General features: G+C 48.4%; 1 protein-coding gene across 7 annotated transcripts in view; it reads right to left on the bottom strand.

The window, feature by feature from the left end:
• Positions 1–24523, bottom strand: part of LOC135056670 (alpha-2-macroglobulin-like protein 1) — a 409885-nt gene that overhangs the window by 340566 nt on the left and 44796 nt on the right. The window contains exons 1-2 of one of the 7 annotated variants that reach the window (XM_063962120.1): positions 1226–1242; positions 391–502 (exon numbers count right to left, since the gene is read on the bottom strand). In XM_063962120.1, the coding sequence (XP_063818190.1) occupies positions 391–429 (39 nt within the window). In that variant the 5' untranslated portion in view covers positions 430–502; positions 1226–1242. The other 6 variants (XM_063962116.1, XM_063962114.1, XM_063962118.1 and 3 more) reach the window with 6 other exon arrangements.

The following is a 24523-nucleotide window of genomic DNA, read 5'->3' as shown; positions in this document are numbered from 1 at the left end:
CACCACACTGAAACTACAACACTTTGATTCTTGATGCTCACTAAAGGGGCCTACACACTGGGCAATATCTTGAAAGATATGAACGATATTATTCATAAATAAATGATAAATCGTTCATATCCTTCAGTGTGAATGCTTCAACGATGAACGATGCGCATGCCCGCAATCGTTCATTGTTGAACGATCATCGTTTAAACATGCCAGTCAATTTGGACGATATAGATGTATGTACTCTCATATTGTGCAAATTGACCATCGGTATCTTCCAGTGTGTAGGCTGAATCGACCATCGATATTATCGTTGGCCGATAATATCATTGGTCGATAATATCGTTGTTTGAATACATCACCCAGTGTGTAGGGGGCTTTAGACATCCATTCTGATCTCACCTTTCCAGTGAAATGAGCACAAACATCTGAATGTTTCATCCATCGGAATCTATGAGCCTCCTGGCACACACTAGCCTTATATTCCCCTTGTACTGGTTTTCCATATGTGTATCTAGGAGGGATTGGAGACAAATAACATCTAAATATTAATAAAATACAGACAATTCCCACCCCATCTCTATTTTTTAAAAGACTTCCCCCAAACCTCCATTACAGGCAGCACGCATCGACCTCTGCCCCCTGCTGGAGACTGCAACTACCGCAGGTAGCGCAAGCAGGGGAGGAAGTGCCGATGACTGGGATGCTGCTGCAGCCGCACCTCTCCATAATTGTCCCGCCAGCTTTCTCCGTCGCCTAATTGGTACCCTCAGCTGCCGCAAAAGCGCCAGAGTGATGGAAATTGCGGCGCTGTCAGTACTGGCCAGGTGCGGGGCAGAGTCCGGATAGTGTTCCCCACAGCTTCTTCCCTCCCCAAGCCCTTGTCTGCCTGCCTCCGGGTCCCCCAGTTCACCTACACCTGCAGTGTGTGGCTGGCTGGACGTGGGCTAGTGCCTCCTCTGGGAACAGCCTTCCGCCTTTCCCTCCTCCTGCCTCACACGTTCCTCCCCTCTTCTTCCCCCTCGGCTCTCCTGCCCTAAACCCTCTGTCCCCTCTCAAAGTACCCAAATTAACAACGTTGTGGACCATCCTCGTGCCCACTGATACGCACCCCCCTGCCATAGAGTCTACTGTACTGTCAGCCGGGCTCTTGGAGTTTCAGATCAGCGGCACTTTATTTATTACAGCCTGCCCTCTGACCCCCTATGTCGCAGCCTGCGCTCTGAACCCTCCCTACCTGTCGCAGCCTGCCCTCTGCCCCTTCCTTACCTGTCGCAGCCTGCCCTCTGACCCCTACTTACCTGTCGCAGCCTGCCCTCTGACTCCTACTTACCTGTCACAGCCTGTCCTCAGACCCCTCCCTGCCTGTTGTAGCCGGCCCTCTGACCCCTCCTTACGTATCAACCTGCCCTCTGACCCCTCCTTACCTGTCGCAGCCTGTCCTCTGATATCCTACCAGTTACAGCCTGCCCTCTGACCCCCTATTTTGCAGCCTACCCTCTGACCCCTCCTTACCTGTTGCAGCCTGCCCTCTGACCCCTCCTTACCTGTCAGCCTGCCCTCTGACCCCCTCCTTACCTGTCAGCCTACCCTCTGACCCCTCCTTACCTGTCAGCCTGCACTCTGACCCCTACTTACCTGTCGCAGCCTATCCTCAGAACCCTCCCTGCCTGTCGCAGCCGGCCCTCTGCGCATGTGCGGCAGCCGCATTGCATGACAGGGACACACGGCAAAGACAGGGACATCGACGAAAGCAATCACAGCAGCAATCGCAAGAATATTGACAGGCGGAAAGGCATTCCAGGGCGGATACTCACCGTTTTCTGGGAGTGGTGAGTCCAACGCAGGTGTATCCAGGTGTTTGCAGGGCGGGTGCCTGACGTAAACTCCGGGACCAGTCACACTGAAGACATCGCAGCCGGTGAGTATGTCAGGACGGACCTGCTTAGAAACTGCAAAAAATATTTTTGCATAGCAGCGCTGCACAAGCGTTCGCAGCCTTGCTATGCAAAAAATCCCTCCCCCATAGGTGGTGACTAATTGATCGCACGGGCTGCAAAAAGAAGCTTTGTGCGATCAACTCGGAATGAGGGCCAATGTCCGTGGGTTTTTTATTCCCCCATAGGAGCAAATGTATTGGGGGGATATATATATATATATATATATATATATATATATACATACATATACATACACACAGTATATAAATATATACTGAATTGGGGGTTCTATTGTTTGGCAACGTCTCTTCCTTGTGAGATCTTTTGCGCGCACTGTCCCATTACAAAGTTTGTCTCATCAAGGGGCGCAAAAATCTACATTCGCTTACCAAAAGAATTAAGCTCAGTCCGGCCCTACGTAGATTCATCCTCCCGGCTCACACCATGCACCTGCCGCACTCTCTTTCACCGCTCATGCTCTCCTCCCGTACCGCACTCTCAATCATCTTGTAACATTGCAGCCACGCCAATGCCACAGGCCCAGGCAGCGTTCCTCTCAGGAGGAAGAGATGTCATTAGCGGAAACAGCTGAGACAGTTCAGCAGAGACTGCCACTGAGATACTAAGTCACCACTCAAAGAGAGGGGCCCAGGCATATATATATGAGCCAAGCATTCAGTAGTTACCGGAGTGTACCTGCAATATATACTGAATGCTTGGCTTTTATTATTTCTAACTTACTGTCCAGACCAGCCAGGGGGAATAACATGTACCATGTGGCATAATGTGAATTTGGCTCATACTGTGTGACATAATGTGAATTTGGGCTCATACATTGTAACGTAATGTGAATTTGGCTCATACTGTGTGGTGTAATGTGAATTTCGGCTCATACTGTGTGGCATAATGTGGATTTTGGCTCATACTGTGTGGCATAATGGGGATTTTCGGCTCATACTGTGTGGGGTAATGTGGATTTCGGCTCATACTGTGTGGCATAATGTGGATTTTGGCTCATACTGTGTGGCATAATGTGGATTTTGGCTCATACTGTGTGGCATAATGTGGATTTCGGCTCATACTGTGTGGGGTAATGTGGATTTCAGCTCATAATGTGTGGCATAATGTGGATTTCGGCTCATACTGTGTGACATAATGTGAATTTGGGCTCATACATTGTAACGTAATGTGAATTTGGCTCATACTGTATGGTGTAATGTGAATTTCGGCTCATACTGTGTGGCATAATGTGGATTTTGGCTCATACTGTGTGGCATAATGTGGATTTTGGCTCATACTGTGTGGCATAATGTGGATTTTGGCTCATACTGTGTGGCATAATGTGGATTTCGGCTCATACTGTGTGGGGTAATGTGGATTTCAGCTCATAATGTGTGGCATAATGTGGATTTCGGCTCATACTGTGTTACATAATGTGAATTTGGGCTCATACATTGTAACGTAATGTGAATTTGGCTCATACTGTATGGTGTAATGTGAATTTCGGCTCATACTGTGTGGCATAATGTGGATTTTGGCTCATACTGTGTGGCATAATGTGGATTTTGGCTCATACTGTGTGGCATAATTTGGATTTTGGCTCATACTGTGTGGCATAATGTGGATTTCGGCTCATACTGTGTGGCATAATGTGGATTTCGGCTCATACTGTATGGTGTAATGTGAATTTCGGCTCATACTGTGTGGCATAATGTGGATTTTGGCTCATACTGTGTGGCATAATGTGGATTTTGGCTCATACTGTGTGGCATAATGGGGATTTCGGCTCATACTGTGTGGCATAATGTGGATTTTGGCTCATACTGTGTGGCATAATTTGGATTTTGGCTCATAATGTGTGGCATAATGTGGATTTCGGCTCATACTATGTGGCATAATGTGGATTTCGCCTCATACCGTGTGGCATAATATGGATTTCGGCTCATATTGTGTGGCATAATGTGAATAAAGGGCACTACTGTCAATAGCTGGTGAGCATGGGGACATGTGTGACATATGCTGGTGTCATACAGAGGAGGAGTGTGATGGCATAGAAAGAGGCAGATGTGGCTGTGCTGGAACATGTGTATATTTTAAACTACTTTTGTTATATTAAAACTCAAATGTTCGGCCCTCTAAATCTCCCATACTTTTCATAATGTCCCACTCAAAATTACGGTGTAGGTGCTTGGGCATGCAAGGGGTGGGGTGTGGGTGGTACAGATGCACCTCAGCCCACCACTCTCTAGTTCCGCCACTGGGTCAGGGATAGGTTGGAAAAGTGTAAGCAGTGATAGGATGCAGCGGCAGCTAGGACTCAGGGTTATGCCGTAGCGGACAGTCAGTACTAGCTGGTGGTCGCACCATTATGTTTCATTTTATTTATCTGGGGTGTATTATATCTACTTTATTATTAGGAACTAGGCAGAAATTATATTAAGCCACGTGATTTTACTGAAAGAATGTAAAATTGTGCTAGACAAGTCCCTGGGCGGTGTTGGACACGCCCAAAAGGCGGTGCTAGACACACCCAAAAGGCAGTGGTAGACACACTCCTCCTGTAGTGCACCCCCTAATAAAATTAGCTGCGCACGCCTATGGCCTTATACAGGGTTCGCCACACAGTAGAGAGCCTTACACAGGGTGCGCCATACAGTAGAGATCCTTATACAGGGTGCGCCACACAGTAGAGAAGCTTATACATGTTACAACACATAGGGGGGTATTCAGTTATTGCCGGATTTTTCATCCAGTCTAAAAATCGTCAATTATTGGTCATTTTTAGGGCGAATGACATTTCCCCTATTCAGTGCATGTGCAGGATTTTTCAACTGGTCAAAAATTCCATCACTAACGAAAAACACGTGGATCTGTGAATTTCCTGGTGAGCCATGTGTTTTGACGAATTTGCAGGCATTTTCGCCCGTTTTTTGGGTCTGTTTTCTCCCATGCCAATTTGACAAAAAAAGTGAAACGTCGTGGGCGAAAAGGGATTACAAAATGGGCGAAAAACCCGCAATTAAATACCCATGGTCGAATTATACAGTTTTTTCGGCTAGCCGAAATTGAATACCCCACATAATAGAGAAGCTTATACACGTTATGCCACACAGTAGAGAGGCTTATACATGGTACACCACACAGTAGAGAGGCTTATACATGGTACGCTACACAGTAGAGAGGCTTATACACGTTGCGACACACAGTAGAGAGGCTTATACATAGTACGCTACACAGTAGCGAGGCTTATACATGGTACACCACACAGTACACAGGCTTATACACGGTACGCCACACAGTAGAGAGCCTTATACATGGTACGCCACACAGTAGAGAGGCTTATTCATGGTACGCCACACAGTAGAGAGGCTTATACATGGTACGCCACACAGTAGAGAGGCATATACACGGTACGCCACACAGTAGAGAGGCTTATACACGGTACGCCACACAGTAGAGAGCCTTATACATGGTACACCACACAGTAGAGAGCCGTATACACGGTACGCCACACAGTAGAGAGGCTTATAAATGGTACACAACACAGTAGAGAGGCTTATATACGGTGCGCCACACAGTAGAGAGGCTTATACATGGTACACCACACAGTAGAGAGGCTTTTACACGGTACGCAACACAGTAGAGAGCCTTATACATGGTACGCCACACAGTAGAGAGGCTTATACACGGTACGCCACACAGTACAGAGGCTTATACACGGTACGCCACACAGTAGAGAGCCTTATACATGGTACGCCACACAGTAGAGAGGCTTATACATGGTACGCCACACAGTAGAGAGGCTTATACATGGAACGCCACACAGTAGAGAGGCTTATACACGGTACGCCACACAGTAGAGAGGCTTATACACGGTACACCACACAGTCGAGAGCCTTATACATGGTACGCTACACAGTAGAGAGGCTTATACACGGTACGCCACACAGTAGAGAGCCTTATACATGGTACGCCACACAGTAGAGCGACGCACACGTCAACATTTACAACCAGGAATGTGAGACAAATACAGATGAAGACAGCCTTATCGTTGCCGCGATGTGTTGGAACTGGCGTACGCATCACAGCAAGCTGCAGTGAAAGCCGTACTGTGGCTAGTCGCTGCCTCCGTTCACTCCATAGATGTCTATGGCTTGCATGCGTACACACACACGCGCTTCATAGACATGGGCACACTAGTCGCGCCATCCATGCCGTGATGCGAACTCATCGCGGGTTGGATGAGTGTGGCTACATCTATAGATATGGATATATATACACACACACACACACACATAGTAAAACATACGCAAAGCAAGACACATATACACAGACACATCCACAGAAAACACACACACACACACACACACACACACACACACACACACACCACATAAATACAGATAGCAAAATACATATACAGTATATACACAGAAACACACACACCCATAGCTCAACACACACACACACACACACACACACACACACACACACACACACACACACAGCTAAACAGACATAGCAAAATACACATACAGTATATACAGACAGACACACACACACACACACACACACACACCCCCATAGCTAAACACACACACACGCACGCACACACACACACACACACACACACACACACACACACAGACATAGCAAAATACATATAGAGTATACACTGAAACAAACACACACCCATAGCTAAACACACACACACACACACACACACACACAACACATAAAATAAGAATTTACTCACCGGTAATTCTATTTCTCGTAGTCCGTAGTGGATGCTGAGGACTCCGTAAGGACCATGGGGAATAGACGGCTCCGCAGGAGACTGGGCACATCTAAAGAAAGATTTAGGACTATCTGGTGTGCACTGGCTCCTCCCCCTATGACCCTCCTCCAAGCCTCAGTTAGGACACTGTGCGCGGAAGAACTGACACAATAAGGAAGGAAGGATTTTGAATCCCGGGTAAGACTCATACCAGCCACACCAATCACACCATATAACTCGTGATAGGAACCCCGGTTAACAGTATGATAACAATGGAGCCTCTGAACAGATGGCTCGCAATAACAACCCGATTTGTGTAACAATAACTATTTACAAGTATTGCAGACAATCCGCACTTGGGATGGGCGCCCAGCATCCACTACGGACTACGAGAAATAGAATTACCGGTGAGTAAATTCTTATTTTCTCTGACGTCCTAGTGGATGCTGGGGACTCCGTAAGGACCATGGGGATTATACCAAAGCTCCCAAACGGGTGGGAGAGTGGGGATGACTCTGCAGCACCGAATGAGAGAACTCCAGGTCCTCCTCAGCCAGGGTATCAAATTTTTTGAATTTTGCAAACGTGTTTGCCCCTGACCAAGTAGCAGCTCGGCAAAGTTGTAAAGCCGAGACCCCTCGGGCAGCCGCCCAAGATGAGCCCACCTTCCTTGTGGAATGGGCTTTTACAGATTTAGGCTGCGGTAGTCCCACCGCAGAATGTGCCAGCTGAATAGTGCTACAACTCCAACGCGTGATAGTCTGCTTAGAAGCAGGAGCACCCAGCTTGTTGGGTGCATACAGGATAAACAGCGAGTCAGTTCCTGACTCCAGCCGTCCTGGAAACATAAATTTTCAGGGCCCTGACTACGTCCAGTAACTTGGAATCCTCCAAGTCCCTAGTAGCCGCAGGCACCACAATAGGCTGGTTCAAGTGAAAAGCCGATACCACCTTCGGGAGGAACTGAGGACGAGTCCTCAACTCTGCCCTATCCATATGGAAAATCAGATAAGGGCTTTTACAAGATAAAGCCGCCAATTCTGATACACGCCTGGCCGAAGCCAGGGCCAACAACATGACCACTTTCCACGTGAGATATTTCAAATCCACAGTCTTAAGTGGCTCAAACCAATGTGATTTCAGGAACTCCAAAATCACATTGAGATCCCAAGGTGCCACTGGGGGCACAAAAGGAGGCTGAATATGCAGAACTCCTTTGACAAAAGTCTGAACTTCAGGCAGTGAAGCCAGTTCTTTCTGGAAGAAAATCGACAGAGCCGAAATCTGGACCTTAATGGACCCCAATTTGAGGCCTAACGTCACCCCTGCTTGCAGGAAATGCAGGAATCGACCCAGTTGAAATTCCTCCGTTGGGGCCTTCCTGGCCTCACACCGAGCAACATATTTCCGTCAAATGCGGTGATAATGTTTTGCAGTGACATCCTTCCTGGCTTTGATCAGGGTAGGGATGACTTCCTCCGGAATGCCTTTTTCCTTCAGGATCCGGTGTTCAACCGCCATGCCGTCAAACGCAGCCGCGGTAAGTCTTGGAACAGGCAGGGCCCCTGCTGCAGCAGGTCCCGCCTGAGCAGTAGAGGCCATGGGTCCTCTGAAAGCATCTCTTGAAGTTCTGGGTACCAAGCTCTTCTTGGCCAATCCGGAACCACGAGTATAGTTTTCACTCCTCGCCTTCGTATTATTCGCAGTACCTTGGGAATGAGAGGCAGAGGAGGAAACACATAAACCGACTGGTACACCCACGGTGTTACTAGAGCGTCCACAGCGATCGCCTGAGGGTCCCTTGACCTGGCGCAATATCTTTTTAGCTTTTTGTTGAGACGGGACGCCATCATGTCCACCTGTGGTCTTTCCCAACGGTTTACCAACATTTGGAAGACTTCTGGATGAAGTCCCCATTCTCCCGGGTGGAGGTCGTGCCTGCTGAGGAAGTCTGCTTCCCAGTTGTCCACTCCCGGAATGAACACTGCTGTCAGTGCTAACACATGATTTTCCGCCTATCGAAGAATCCTTGTGGCTTCTGCCATTGCCCTCCTGCTTCTTGTGCCGCCCTGTCTGTTTACATGGGCGACCGCCGTGATGTTGTCTGATTGGATCAGTACCGGCTGGTTCTGAAGCAGGGGCCTTGCTTGGCTTAGGGCATTGTAAATGGCCCTTAGCTCCAGAATATTTATGTGAAGTGAAATCTCCTGATTTGACCACAGTCCTTGGAAATTTCTTCCCTGTGTGACTGCACCCCAGCCCCGAAGGCTGGCATCCGTGGTCACCAGGACCCAGTCCTGTATTCCGAATCGGCGGCCCTCTAGAAGATGAGCCCTCTGCAGCCACCACAGCAGTGACACCCTGGTCCTTGCCGACAGGGTTATCCGCTGCTGCATCTGGAGATGGGACCCGGACCATTCGTCCAACAGGTCCCACTGGAAAGTCCTTGTGTGGAACCTTCCGAATGGAATTGCTTCGTACGAAGCTACCATTTTTCCCAGGACTCGTGTGCATTGATGTACCGACACCTGTCCTGGTTTTAGGAGGCTTCTGACTAGAGATGACAACTCCTCTGCTTTTTCCAGTGGAAGAAACACTTTTTTCTGGTCTGTGTCCAGAATCATTCCCAGGAACAGAAGACGTGTCGTCGGGACCAGCTGTGATTTTGGAATATTGAGAATCCAGCCGTGCTGTTGCAGCACTTCCCGAGAAAGTGCTACCCCCACTACCAGCTGTTCCTTGGACCTCGCCTTTATCAGGAGATCGTCCAAGTACGGGATAATTAAAACTCCCTTCTTGCGAAGGAGTATCATCATTTCGGCCATTACCTTGGTAAAGACCCTCGGTGCCGTGGATTACCGAAACGGCAGCGTCTGGAACTGATAGTGACAGTCCCGTACCACAAAACCTGAGGTACTCCTGGTGAGGAGGGTAAATGGGGACATGCAGGTAAGCATCCTTGATGTCCAGGGAGACCCTGTAATCCTCCTCGTCCAGGCTCGCAATAAACGCCCTGAGCGATTCCATCTTGAACTTGAATCTTTTGATATATGTGTTCAAGGATTTGAAATTTAAGATGGGTCTCACCGAACCGTCCGGTTTCGGTACCACAAACATTGTGGAATAGTAACCCTTTCCTTGTTGAAGGAGGGGTACCTTGACAATCACTTGCTGTGAATACAGTTTTTGGATAGCCACCAACACTGCCTCCCTGGCCGAGGGAGTTGCCGGTAAGGCAGATTTTAGGAAACGGCGGGGGGGAGACGTCTCGAATTCCAGCCTGTACCCCTGAGATACTACTTGAAGGACCCAGGGATCCACCTGTGAGAGAACCCACTGTGCGCTGAAATTTCTGAGACGGGGCCCCACCGTACCCGGGTCCGCCTGAGCAGCCCCAGCGTCATGCTGTGGACTTACCGGACGCAGGGGAGGACTTCTGCTCTTGGGAACTAGCTGTGTGCTGCAGCTTTGTCCCTCTACCTTTACCTCTCGGCAGAAAGGATGAGCCTCTAGCCCTCTTGCTTTTCTGGGGCCGTAAAGATTGTACCTGATAATATGGTGCTTTCTTTTGCTGTGGGGTTGCCTGTGGCAAAAAAGTTGATTTCCCAGCAGTAGCTGTGGAAACAAGGTGTGAAAGACCATCCCCAAGCAGTTCCACCCCCTTATAGGGCAAAACTTCCATGTGCCGTTTTGCATCGGCATCGTCTGACCATTGCCGAGTCCCTAACCCCCGCCTGGCGGCAATAGACATAACGCTTATTTTTGATGCCAGCTGCCAAATATCCCTCTGTGCATCACGCATGTATAAGACGGCGTCTTTTATTGTCAGCAAAATATTGTCTCAATATAATGCCCGTGTGTGTGTAAATAGCTTTTAGGGTAGTTTCCTGTTTTCTTTCATCAGGTTCCTTCAGGGCGGCCGTATCCGGAGATGGTAGTGCCACCTTTTTTGATAAACGTGTCAGCGCTTTATCTACCCTAGGGGGTGTTTCCCAACGTGACCTATCCTCTGGCGGGAAAGGGTACGCTGCCAATAACCGTTTAGAAATTATCAATTTCTTATCGGGGGAAGTCCACGCTTCCTCACACACCTCATTTAATTCCTCAGATGCAGGAAAAACTACTGGTAGTTTTTTCTCTCCAAACATAATACCCTTTTTTGTGGTACCCGGGGTATTATCAGAAATGTGTAATACATTTTTCATTGCCTCAATCATGTAACGGGTGGACCTATTGGAGGGTACACTAGTCTCATTGTCGTCGACACTGGAGTCGGTATCCGTGTCGACATCTGTGTCTGCCATCTGAGGTAGCGGGCGTTTTAAAGCCCCTGATGACATTTGAGACGCTGGAACAGGCACAAGCTGAGTAGCCGGCTGTCCTATGTCGACAACCTTTTATGTAAGGAGTTGACACTGTCACGTAATTCCTTCCATAAGTCCATCCACACAGGTGTCGACCCCGCAGGGGGTGACATCACATTCACAGGCATTTGCTCCGCCTCCACATCATTATCCTCATCATACATGTCGACACAGCAGTACCGACACACAGCACACACACACAGTGAATGCTCTGACCGAGGACAGGACCCCACAAAGCCCTTTGGGGAGACAGAGGGAGAGTATGCCAGCACACACCAGAGCGCTATATACCACAGGGATATCACCTATAGAGAGTGTTTTCCCTTATAGCTGCATTATTATAATATACTGCGCCTAAATTTCGTCCCCCCCCCCCCCCCCCTCTCTTTTTAACCCTTTCTGTAGTGCAGGACTGCAGGGGAGAGCCAGGGAGCGATCCCTCCAGCGGAGCTGTGAGGGAAAATGGCGCCAGTGTGCTGAGGGAGATGGCTCCGCCCCTTTCTCGGCGGGCTTTCTCCCGCTATTTTAATAATTCTGGCAGGGGTTAATTTACACCTATATAGCCCCTGGGGTTATATATGGTGTCAGTTTGCCAGCCAAGGTGTTATTTATTGCTGCTCAGGGCGTTTCCCCCCAGCGCCCTGCACCCATCAGGGACCGCAGTGTGTGGTGTGCATGAGGAGCAATGGCGCACAGCTGCAGTGCTGTGCGCTACCTTGGAGAAGACAGAAGTCTTCAGCCGCCGATTTTCCGGACCTTCTTGCTTCTGGCTCTGTAAGGGGGACGGCGGCGCGGCTCCGGGAACGGACGACGAGGTTGGGTCCTGTGTTCGATCCCTCTGGAGCTAATGGTGTCCAGTAGCCTAAGAAGCCCAAGCTACCACCACTTAGGTAGGTTCGCTTCTTCTCCCCTTAGTCCCTCGTTGCAGTGAGCCTGTTGCCAGCAGGTCTCACTGTAAAATAAAAAACCTAAAATATACTTTCTTTCTAGGTGCTCAGGAGATCCCCTAGTGTGCATCCAGCTCGGCCGGGCACAGAAATCTAACTGAGGCTTGGAGGAGGGTCATAGGGGGAGGAGCCAGTGCACACCTGATAGTCCTAAATCTTTCTTTAGATGTGCCCAGTCTCCTGCGAGCCGTCTATTCCCCATGGTCCTTACGGAGTCCCCAGCATCCACTAGGACGTCAGAGAAATACAGCTAAACACACATAGCAAAATACATATACAGTATATACACAGAAACACACACACCCATAGCTAAACACACACACACACACACACACACACACACACACACAGAGCCGGATTAAGGGGGGGGGGGGGGGCTCTGGGGATAAGTACCCCTGGGCCCCATGCTGTGAGAGGGCCCCCGTCACCCGCCGCAGATCGGATCTCTATCACCGATCCGATCTGCGACGATGCTCTCCCTGTTCACCCACTGACTGCCGTCAAACAACTGCAGCCGCGCCAGCGCTGCAGACTTCTATTGGGCAGCAGGTCCGAACGATGGCGCCGCTGTCCAATGATGACTGAGTCTGCAGCCTGCGGCTTCCTGACTGGTTGGAGCGCAGGCTGCAGGGGAAGAAGGAGGCAGGATCCCGGCCATGTACAGCCTCGGCGCGGGAGGAAGGTTGTTGTACCCGGCGGAGGAAAGAGGGGAAAGTGCTCTCCTCCTGTGCAGTGTGTGTGTGTCACTCGTCACAGCCTGTCTTTCTCGTCAGCACAGCAGCGCAAATGTAAGACAGGCTGAATTAACTTTTTTAATGTAATTAAAATGTGAAGTTAATGTTCTGGGTATGTATGTATATATATATATATATATATATATATATGTGTGTGTGTGTATATATATATATATATATATATATACTGTATATATACTGTATATATACTAGAGATGAGCGGGTTCGGTTCCTCGGAATCCGAACCCGCCCGAACTTCAGCTTTTTTTCCACGGGTCCGAGCAGGCTCGGATCCTCCCGCCTTGCTCGGTTAACCCGAGCGCGCCCGAACGTCATCATCCCGCTGTCGGATTCTCGCGAGACTCGGATTCTATATAAGGAGCCGCGCGTCGCCGCCATTTTCACACGTGCATTGAGATTGATAGGGAGAGGACGTGGCTGGCGTCCTCTCCGTTTAGACTTAGAGACACTTGATTTACCACTAATTTAGTAATTTTGGGGAGCATTAGGAGTACTCAGAGTGCAGAGTTTTGCTGATAGTTAGTGACCACCAGTTTTATTTATTATTTATAATCCGTTCTCTGCCTGAAAAAAAAAATACCATATCTGTGCTCAGCCTCAGTGTGCTGCATGATTGATAATATCATCTATGTATATCTGACTGTGCTGAGTGCTCACTGCTCACACAGCTTAATTGTGGGGGAGACTGGGGAGCAGTTATAGCAGGAGTACAGTGCACACTTTTGCTGCCAGTGTGACTGACCAGTGACCACCAGTATATTGTCTGCCTGAAAAAGTTAAACAAACACTCCTGTGGTGTTTTTTTTTTTTATTCTATAAACGCATTCTGCTGACAGTGTCCAGCAGGTCCGTCATTCATTATATTATATAAATATTTACCTGCAGTAGTGTTATATTTTTTTTGTTCATCTCTATCATCTTTATCATTCATGTCAGTGCTCGTCCATAATTGTATACCTACCTACCTACCTACCTGTGGTGGGGTTTTTTTTTCTATCTTCTTCATACTAGTAGTTTAGGAGTCTGCTGACAGTGTCCAGCAGGTCCGTCATTATATAATATATACCTGCAGTAGTGATATATATATATATTTTTTATATCATTATCATCTCTATACTAGCAGACACAGTACGGTAGTCCACGGCTGTAGCTACCTCTGTGTCGTCAGTGCTCGTCCATAATTGTATACCTACCTGTGGTGGGTATTTTTTTTCTATCTTCTTCATACTAGTAGTTTAGGAGTCTGCTGACAGTGTCCAGCAGGTCCGTCATTATATTATATATACCTGCAGTAGTGATATATATATATTTTTTATATCATTATCATCTCTATACTAGCAGACACAGTACGGTAGTCCACGGCTGTAGCTACCTCTGTGTCGTCAGTGCTCGTCCATAATTGTATACCCACCTGTGGTGGGTTTTTTTTTCTATCTTCTTCATACTAGTAGTTCAGCAGTCTGCTGACAGTGTCCAGCAGGTCCGTCATTATATATTTTCTCTATCGTCCTAAGTGGATGCTGGGGTTCCTGAAAGGACCATGGGGAATAGCGGCTCCGCAGGAGACAGGGCACAAAAAAGTAAAGCTTTTACCAGATCAGGTGGTGTGCACTGGCTCCTCCCCCTATGACCCTCCTCCAGACTCTAGTTAGATTTTGTGCCCGAACGAGAAGGGTGCAATCTAGGTGGCTCTCCTAAAGAGCTGCTTAGAGAAAGTTTAGCTTAGGTTTTTTACTTTACAGTGAGTCCTGCTGGCAACAGGATCACTGCAACGAGGGACTTAGGGGAGAAGTAGTGAACTCACCTGCGTGCAGAGTGGATTTGCTGCTTGGCTACTGGACACTAGCTCCAGAGGGACGATCACAGGTACAGCCTGGATGGTCACCGGAGCCGCGCCGCCGGCCCCCTTGCAGACGCTGAAGAGAGAAGAGGTCCAAAATCGGCGGCTGAAGACTCCTGAGTCTTCATAAAGGTAGCGCACAGCACTGCAGCTGTGCGCCATTTTCCTCTCAGCACACTTCACACAACAGTCACTGAGGGTGCAGAGCGCTGGGGGGGGCGCTCTGAGAGGCAAATAAAAACCTTATTAGAGGCAAAAAATACCTCACATATAGCCCACAGAGGCTATATGGAGATATTTAACCCCTGCCTAACTTCAAAAATAGCGGGAGACGAGCCCGCCGAAAAAGGGGCGGGGCCTATCTCCTCAGCACACAGCGCCATTTTCTCTCACAGAAAAGCTGGAGAGAAGGCTCCCAGGCTCTCCCCTGCACTGCACTACAGAAACAGGGTTAAAACAGAGAGGGGGGGCACTGATTTTGGCGATATTGTATATATATAAAAGATGCTATAAGGGAGAAACACTTATATAAGGTTGTCCCTATATAATTATAGCGTTTTTGGTGTGTGCTGGCAGACTCTCCCTCTGTCTCCCCAAAGGGCTAGTGGGTCCTGTCCTCTGTCAGAGCATTCCCGGTGTGTGTGCTGTGTGTCGGTACGTGTGTGTCGACATGTATGAGGACGATGATGGTGAGGAGGCGGAGAAATTGCCTGTAATGGTGATGTCACTCTCTAGGGAGTCGACACCGGAATGGATGGCTTATTTAGAGAATTACGTGAGAATGTCAACACGCTGCAAGGTCGGTTGACGACATGAGACGGCCGACAATCTATTAGGACCGGTCCAGGCGTCTCAGAAACACCGTCACGCCCATTTACCTCAGTCGGTCGACACAGACACAGACACGGACACTGAATACAGTGTCGACGGTGAATAAACAAACGTATTTCTCATTAGGGCCACACGTTAAGGGCAATGAAGGAGGTGTTACGTGTTTCTGATACTACAAGTACCACAAGAAAGGGTATTATGTGGGAGTGAAAAAACTACCTGTAGTTTTTCCTGAATCAGATAAAATAAAATGAAGTGTGTGATGATGCGTAGGGTTACCCCGATAGCAAATATTGGCGTTATACCCTTTCCCGCCAGAAATAGGGTACGTTGGGAAACACCCCTTAGGGTGATAAGGCGCTCACACGCTTATCAAGTGGCGTTACCGTCTCCAGATACGGCCGCCCTCAAGGAGCCAGCTGATAGGAAGCTGGAAAAATATCCTAAAAAGTATATACACACATACGGTGGTTATACTGCGACCAGCGATCGCCATCAGCCTGGAGATGCAGTGCTGGGTTGGCTTGGTCGGATTCCCTGACTGAAAATATTTTATTCATGTAGAGCATTTAATAGGATGCATTCTATATATATGTATGTGAGATGCACAGAGGGATATTTGCTCTCTGGCATCAAGATAAGTGCGTTGTCCATATCTCCCAGAAGATGTCAGGGACACGACAGTGGTCAGGTGATACAGATCCCATACGGCAGATGGAAGTATTGCTGTATAAAGGGAAGGAGTTATTTGGGGGTCGGTCCATCGGACCTGGGGACCACAGCAACAGCTGGGAAATCCAACCTTTTTTACCCCAAGTTACATCTCAGCTAAAAAAGACACCGTCTTTTCAGCCTCAATTTTTCCTTTCCCATGAGGGCATGCAGGCAAAAGGCCAGTCATATCTGCCCAGACATAGAGGTAAGGGAAGTAGACTGCAGCAGGCAGCCCTTTCCCAGGAAAAGAAGCCCTCCACCGCGTCTGCCAAGTCCTCAGCATGACGCTGGGGCCGTGCAAGCGGACTCAAGGTGGGGGGGTAGTCTCAAGAGTCTCAGGGCGCAGTGGGATCACTCGCAAGTTGACCCCTAGATCGTACGAGTATTATCCCAGGGGTAAAGATTGGAGAGTCGAGACATCTTCTCCTCGCAGGTTCCTGAAGTCTGCTTTACCAACGGCTCCCTCCGACAGGGAGGCAGCATTGGAAACAATTCACAAGCTGTATATCCAGCAGGTGATAATCAAAGTACCCCTCCTACGACAAGGAAAAGGGTATTATTTTTCCACACTATATTGTGGTACTGAAGCCAGACGGCTTGGTGACACATAGTCTAAATCTAAAATGTTTTGAACACTTACATAAAAGGTTCAAATCGAGATAAAGTCACTCAGAGCAGTGATAGCGAACCGGAAAAAAGGGGACTATATGGTGTCCCTGGACATCAAGGATTACCTCCATGTCCAAATTTTGTCCTTCTCATCAAGGGTACCTCTGGTTCGTGGTACAGAACTGTCAATATCAGTTTCAGACGATGCCGTTTGAATTATCCACGGCACCCCGGGCCTTTTTACCAAGGTAATGGCCGAAAAGATGTTTCTTCAAAGAAAAAAGGCATCTAAATTATCCCTTACTTGCACGACCTAAAAAGGGCAAGTTCCAGAGAACAGTTGGAGGTCGGAAGAGCACTATCTAAAGTAGTTCTTCGACGGCACGACTGGATTCTAAATATTCCAAGAATCGCAGTTGTTTTCCGACGATACGTCTGCTGTTCCTAGGGATGATTCTGGACACGGTTCAGAAAAAGGTTTTTCTTCCCGAGGAAAAAGCCAAGGAGTTATCCGACCTGTCAGGAACCTCCTAAAACCAGGAAAGGTGTCTGTACATCAATGCACAAGAGTCCTGGGAAAAATGGTGGCTTTTTACGAAGCAATTCCATTCGGCAGATTCCATGCAAGAATTTTCCAAAGGGATCTGTTGGACAAATGGTCAGGGTCGCATCCTCAGATGCACCTGCGAATAACCCTGTCGCCAAGGACAAGGGTATATCTTCTGTGGTGGTTGCAAAAGGCTCATCTATTGGAGGGCCGCAGATTCGGCATACAGGATTTGATCCTGGTGACCACGGACGCCAGCCTGAGAGGTTGGGGAGCAGTCACACAAGGAAGAAACTTCCAGGGGGTATGGACGAACCTGGAAAAGTCTCTTCACATAAACATTCTGGTACTAAGAGCAATCTAAAATGCTCTAAGCCAGGCGGAACCACTCCTGCAAGGAAAACCGGTGTTGATTCAGTCGGACAACATCACGGCGGTCGCCCATGTAAACAGACAGGGCGGCACAAGAAGCAGGAGTGCAATGGCAGAAGCTGCCAAGACTGCCAAGATTCTTCGCTGGGCGGAGAATCACGTAATAGCACTGTCAGCAGTGTTCTTCCCGGGCGTGGACAACTGGGAAGCAGACTTCCTCAGCAGACACGATATTCACCCGGGAGAGGGGGGTCTTCATCCAGAAGTCTTCCACATGCTAATAAACTGTTGGGAAAGACCAATGGTAGACATGATGGCGTCTCGCCTCAACAAGAAACTGGACAAGTATTGCGCCAGGTCAAGAGATCCACAGGCAATAGCTGTGGACGCACTGGTAACACCTTGGGTGTACAAATCAGTATATGTGTTTCCTCCTCTGCCTCTCATACCAAAGGTATTGAAGATTATACGGTGAGGAGGAGTAAGAACAATACTAGTGGCTCCGGATTGGCCAAGAAGGACTTGGTACCCGGAACTTCAAGAGTTGGTCACGGACGACCCGTGCCCTCTACTTCTGAGAAGGGACCTGCTACAACAGGGTCCCTGTCTCTTTCAAGAATTACCGCGGCTGCGTTTGACGGCATGGCGGTTGAACGCCAGATCCTAAAAGGGAAAGGCATTCCAGAAGGAGTCATTCCTACCTTGATTAAGGCAAGGAAGGAAGTCACCGCGAAACATTATCACCGCATTTGGCGAAAATATGTCGCGTGGTGCGAGGATCGGAGTGTTCCGACGGAGGAATTTCAACTGGGTCGTTTCCTACATTTCCTACAATCAGGATTGTCTATGGGTCTCAAATTGAGATCTATTAAGGTTCAAATTTCGGCCCTGTCAATATTCTTCCAAAAAGAATTGGCCTCAGTTCCTGAGGTACAGACTTTTGTTAAAGGAGTACTGCATATACAGCCTCCTGTGGTGCCTCCGGTGGCACCGTGGGATCTAAATGTAGTTTTAGATTTCCTCAAATCCCATTGGTTTGAACCATTGAAAAAGGTGGATTTTAAATATCTCACATGGAAAGTGACTATGTTACTGGCCCTGGCTTCCGCCAGGAGAGTATCTGAATTGGCGGCTTTATCTTATAAAAGCCCTTATCTAATCTTCCATTCGGATAGGGCAGAACTGAGGACTCGTCCGCATTTTCTCCCTAAGGTGGTATCAGCGTTTCGCCTGAACCAACCTATTGTGGTGCCTGCGGCCACTGGCGACTTGGAGGACTCCAAGTTGTTGGACGTTGTCAGAGCCTTAAAAATATACATTTCAAGGACGGCTGAAGTCAGAAAATCTGACTCGCTGTTGATACTATATGCACCCAACAAGTTGGGTGCCCCTGCTTCTAAGCAGACGATTGCTCGTTGGATTTGTAACACAATTCAACTTGCTCATTCTGTGGCAGGCCTGCCACAGCCTAAATCTGTTAAGGCCCATTCCACAAGGAAGGTGGGCTCATCTTGGGCGGCTGCCCGAGGGGTCTCGGCATTACAATTCTGCCGAGCAGCTACGTGGTCGGGGGAAAACACGTTTGTAAAATTCTACAAATTTGATACCCTGGCAAAAGAGGACTTGGAATTCTCTCATTCGGTGCTGCAGAGTCATCCGCACTCTCCCGCCCGTTTGGGAGCTTTGGTATAATCCCCATGGTCCTTTCAGGAACCCCAGCATCCACTTAGGACGATAGAGAAAATAAGAATTTACTTACCGATAATTCTATTTCTCGGAGTCCGTAGTGGATGCTGGGCGCCCATCCCAAGTGCGGATTATCTGCAATACTGTACATAGTTATTGTTAACAAATTCGGGTTATATTGTTAAGGAGCCATCTTTAAGAGGCTCTTTCTGTTATCATACTGTTAACTGGGTCTAGATCACAAGTTGTACGGTGTGATTGGTGTGGCTGGTATGAGTCTTACCCGGGATTCAAATTGCCTCCCTTATTGTGTACGCTCGTCCGGGCACAGTACCTAACTGGAGTCTGGAGGAGGGTCATAGGGGGAGGAGCCAGTGCACACCACCTGATCTGGTAAAAGCTTTACTTTTTTGTGCCCTGTCTCCTGCGGAGCCGCTATTCCCCATGGTCCTTTCAGGAACCCCAGCATCCACTACGGACTCCGAGAAATAGAATTATCGGTAAGTAAATTCTTATTATATATACCTGCAGTAGTGATATATATATATATTTTTTATATCATTATCATCTCTATACTAGCAGACGCAGTACGGTAGTCCACGGCTGTAGCTACCTCTGTGTCGTCAGTCACTCGTCATCCATAAGTATACTAGTATCCATCCATCTCCATTGTTTACCTGAGGTGCCTTTTAGTTGTGCCTATTAAAATATGGAGTACAAAAATGTTGAGGTTCCAAAAATAGGGAAAGATGAAGATCCACTTCCACCTCGTGCTGAAGCTGCTGCCACTAGTCATGGCCGAGACAATGAAATTCCATCAACGTCGTCTGCCAAGGCCGATGCCCAATGTCATAGTACAGAGCATGTAAAATCCAAAACACAAAATATCAGTAAAAAAAGGACTCAAAAATCTAAAATAAAATCGTCGTCGGAGAAGCATAAACTTGCCAATATGCCATTTACCACACGGAGTGGCAAAAAACGGCTGAGGCCCTGGCCTATGTTCATGGCTAGTGGTTCAGCTTCACATGAGGATAGAAGCACTCAGCCTCTCGCTAGAAAAATGAAAAGACTTAAGCTGGCAAAAGCACAGCAAAGAACTGTGCGTTCTTCGAAATCACAAATCCACAAGGAGAGTCCAATTGTGTCGTTTGCGATGCCTGACCTTCCCAACACTGGACGTGAAGAGCATGCGCCTTCCACCATTTGCACGCCCCCTGCAAGTGCTGGAAGGAGCACCCGCAGTCCAGTTCCTGATAGTCAGATTGAAGATGTCAGTGTTGAAGTACACCAGGATGAGGAGGATATGGGTGTTGCTGGCGCTGGGGAGAAAATTGACAAGGAGGATTCTGATGGTGAGGTGATTTGTTTAAGTCAGGCACCCGGGGAGACACCTGTTGTCCGTGGGAGGAATATGGCCATTGACATGCCTGGTGAAAATACCAAAAAAATCAGCTCTTCGGTGTGGAAGTATTTCAACAGAAATGCGGACAACAGGTGTCAAGCCGTGTGTTGCCTTTGTCAAGCTGTAATAAGTAGGGGTAAGGTAAGGACGTTAACCACCTCGGAACATCCTCCCTTATACGTCACCTGCAGCGCATTCATCATAAGTCAGTGACAAGTTCAAAAACTTTGGGCGACAGCGGAAGCAGTCCACTGACCAGTAAATCCCTTCCTCTTGTAACCAAGCTCACGCAAACCACCCCACCAACTCCCTCAGTGTCAATTTCCTCCTTCCCCAGGAATGCCAATAGTCCTGCAGGCCATGTCACTGGCAATTCTGATGAGTCCTCTCCTGCCTGGGATTCCTCCGATGCATCCTTGCGTGTAACGCCTACTGCTGCTTTCGCTGCTGTTGTTGCTGCTGGGAGTCGATGGTCATCCCAGAGGGGAAGTCGTAAGACCACTTTTACTACTTCCACCAAGCAATTGACTGTCCAACAGTCCTTTGCGAGGAAGATGAAATATCACAGCAGTCATCCTGCTGCAAAGCAGATAACTGAGGCCTTGGCATCCTGGGCGGTGAGAAACGTGGTTTTGGTATCCATCATTACTGCAGAGCCAACTATAGACTTGTTTGAGGTACTGTGTCCCCGGTACCAAATACCATCTAGGTTCCATTTCTCTAGGCAGGCGATACCGAAAATGTACACAGACCTCAGAAAAAGACTCACCAGTGTCCTAAAAAATGCAGTTGTACCCAATGTCCACTTAACCACGGACATGTGGACAAGTGGAGCAGGGCAGACTCAGGACTATATGACTGTGACAGCCCACTGGGTAGATGTATTGACTCCCGCTGCAAGAACAGCAGCGGCGGCACCAGTAGCAGCATCTCGCAAACGCCAACTCTTTCCTAGGCAGGCTACGCTTTGTATCACCGCTTTCCAGAATACGCACACAGCTGAAAACCTCTTACGGCAACTGAGGAAGATCATCGCAGAATGGCTTACCCCAATTGGACTCTCCTGTGGATTTGTTGCAATATTGTGCGTGTATTATATCTGGGCAAATTCCAGTCCCATGTTTTGCACATACCTTGAATTTGGTGGTGCAGAATTATTTAAAAAACGACAGGGGCGTGCAAGAGATGCTGTCGGTGGCCAGAAGAATTGCGGGACACTTTCGGCGTACAGGCACCATGTACAGAAGACTGGAGCAACACCAAAAACACCTGAACCTGCCCTGCCATCATCTGAAGCAAGAAGTGGTAACGAGGTGGAATTCAACCCTCTAAATGCTTCAGAGGTTGGAGGAGCAGCAAAAGGCCATTCAAGCCTATACATCTGACCACGATATAGGAGGTGGAATGCACCTGTCTCAAGCGCAGTGGAGAATGATTTCAACGTTGTGCAAGGTTCTGCAACCTTTTGAACTTGCCACACGTGAAGTCAGTTCAGACACTGCCAGCCTTAGTCAGGTCATTCCCCTCATCAGGCTTTTGCAGAAGAAGCTGGAGACATTGAAGGAGGAGCTAACACAGAGCGATTCAGCTAGGCATGTGGGACTTGTGGATGGAGCCCTTCATTCGCTTAACCAGGATTCACGGGTGGTCAATCTGTTGAAATCAGAGCACTACATTTTGGCCACCGTGCTCGATCCTAGATTTAAAACCTACGTTGTATCTCTCTTTCCGGCAGACACAAGTCTGCAGGGGTTCAAAGACCTGCTGGTGAGAAAATTATCAAGTCAAGTGGAACTTGATCGGTCAACAGCTCCTCCTTCACATTCTCCCGCAATTGGGGGTGCGAGGAAAAGGCTACAAATTCCGAGCCCACCCGCTGGCGGTGATGCAGGGCAGTCTGGAGCGAATGCTGATGCTGACATCTGGTCCGGACTGAAGGACCTGCCAACGATTACGGACATGTCGTCTACTGTCACTGCATATGATTCTCTCACCATTGAAAGAATGGTGGAGGATTATATGAGTGACCGCAACCAAGTAGGCACGTCAGACAGTCCGTACGTATACTGGCAGGAAAAAGAGGCAATTTGGAGGCCCTTGCACAAACTGGCTTTATTCTACCTAAGTTGCCCTCCCACAAGTGTGTACTCCAAAAGAGTGTTTAGTGCCGCAGCTCACCTTGTCAGCAATCGGCGTACGAGGTTACTTCCAGAAAATGTGGAGAAGATGATGTTCATTAAAATGAATTATAATCAATTCCTCCGTGGAGACATTCACCAGCAGCAATTGCCTCCACAAAGTACACAGGGAGCTGAGATGGTGGATTCCAGTGGGGATGAATTGATAATCTGTGAGGAGGGGGATGTACACGGTGATGAATCGGAGGATGATGATGAGGTGGACATCTTGCCTCTGTAGAGCCAGTTTGTGCAAGGAGAGATTAATTGCTTCTTTTTTGATAGGGGTCCAAACCAACCCGTCATTTCAGTCACAGTCGTGTGGCAGACCCTGTCACTGAAATGATGGGTTGGTTAAAGTGTGCATGTCCTGTTTATACAACATAAGGGTGGGTGGGAGGGCCCAAGGACAATTCCATCTTGCACCTCTTTTTTCTTTAATTTTTCTTTGCGTCATGTGCTGTTTGGGGAGTAGTTTTTTGAAGGGCCAGCCTGCGTGACACTGCAGTGCCACTCCTAGATGGGCCAGGTGTTTGTGTCGGCCACTAGGGTCGCTTAGCTTACTCACACAGCTACCTCATTGCGCCTCTTTTTTTCTTTGCGTCATGTGCTGTTTGGGGAGTGTTTTTTGGAAGGGCCATCCTGCGTGACACTGCAGTGCCACTCCTAGATGGGCCAGGTGTTTGTGTCGGCCACTAGGGTCGCTTAGCTTACTCACACAGCTACCTCTTTGCGCCTCTTTTTTTTCTTCTTTGCGTCATGTGCTGTTTGGGGAGTATTTTTTGGAAGGGCCATCCTGCGTGACACTGCAGTGCCACTCCTAGATGGGCCAGGTGTTTGTATCGGCCACTAGGGTCGCTTAGCTTACTCACACAGCTACCTCATTGCGCCTCTTTTTTTCTTTGCGTCATGTGCTGTTTGGGGAGTGTTTTTTGGAAGGGCCATCCTGCGTGACACTGCAGTGCCACTCCTAGATGGGCCAGGTGTTTGTGTCGGCCACTAGGGTCGCTTAGCTTACTCACACAGCTACCTCATTGCGCCTCTTTTTTTCTTTGCGTCATGTGCTGTTTGAGGAGTGTTTTTTGGAAGGGCCATCCTGCGTGACACTGCAGTGCCACTCCTAGATGGGCCAGGTGTTTGTGTCGGCCACTAGGGTCGCTTAGCTTACTCACACAGCTACCTCATTGCGCCTCTTTTTTTCTTTGCGTCATGTGCTGTTTGGGGAGTGTTTTTTGGAAGGGCCATCCTGCGTGACACTGCAGTGCCACTCCTAGATGGGCCAGGTGTTTGTGTCGGCCACTAGGGTCGCTTAGCTTACTCACACAGCTACCTCATTGCGCCTCTTTTTTTCTTTGCGTCATGTGCTGTTTGGGGAGTGTTTTTTGGAAGGGCCATCCTGCGTGACACTGCAGTGCCACTCCTAGATGGGCCAGGTGTTTGTGTCGGCCACTAGGGTCGCTTAGCTTAGCCATCCAGCGACCTCGGTGCAAATTTTAGGACTAAAAATAATATTGTGAAGTGTGAGGTGTTCAGAATAGACTGAAAATGAGTGGAAACTATGGTTATTGAGG

This window comes from Pseudophryne corroboree, chromosome 3, assembly GCF_028390025.1.
Source record: "Pseudophryne corroboree isolate aPseCor3 chromosome 3, aPseCor3.hap2, whole genome shotgun sequence".
NCBI lineage: Eukaryota > Metazoa > Chordata > Amphibia > Anura > Myobatrachidae > Pseudophryne > Pseudophryne corroboree.
Note: the sequence above shows the minus strand (reverse complement) of the source record. Positions and strands in the feature narration are given on the sequence as shown.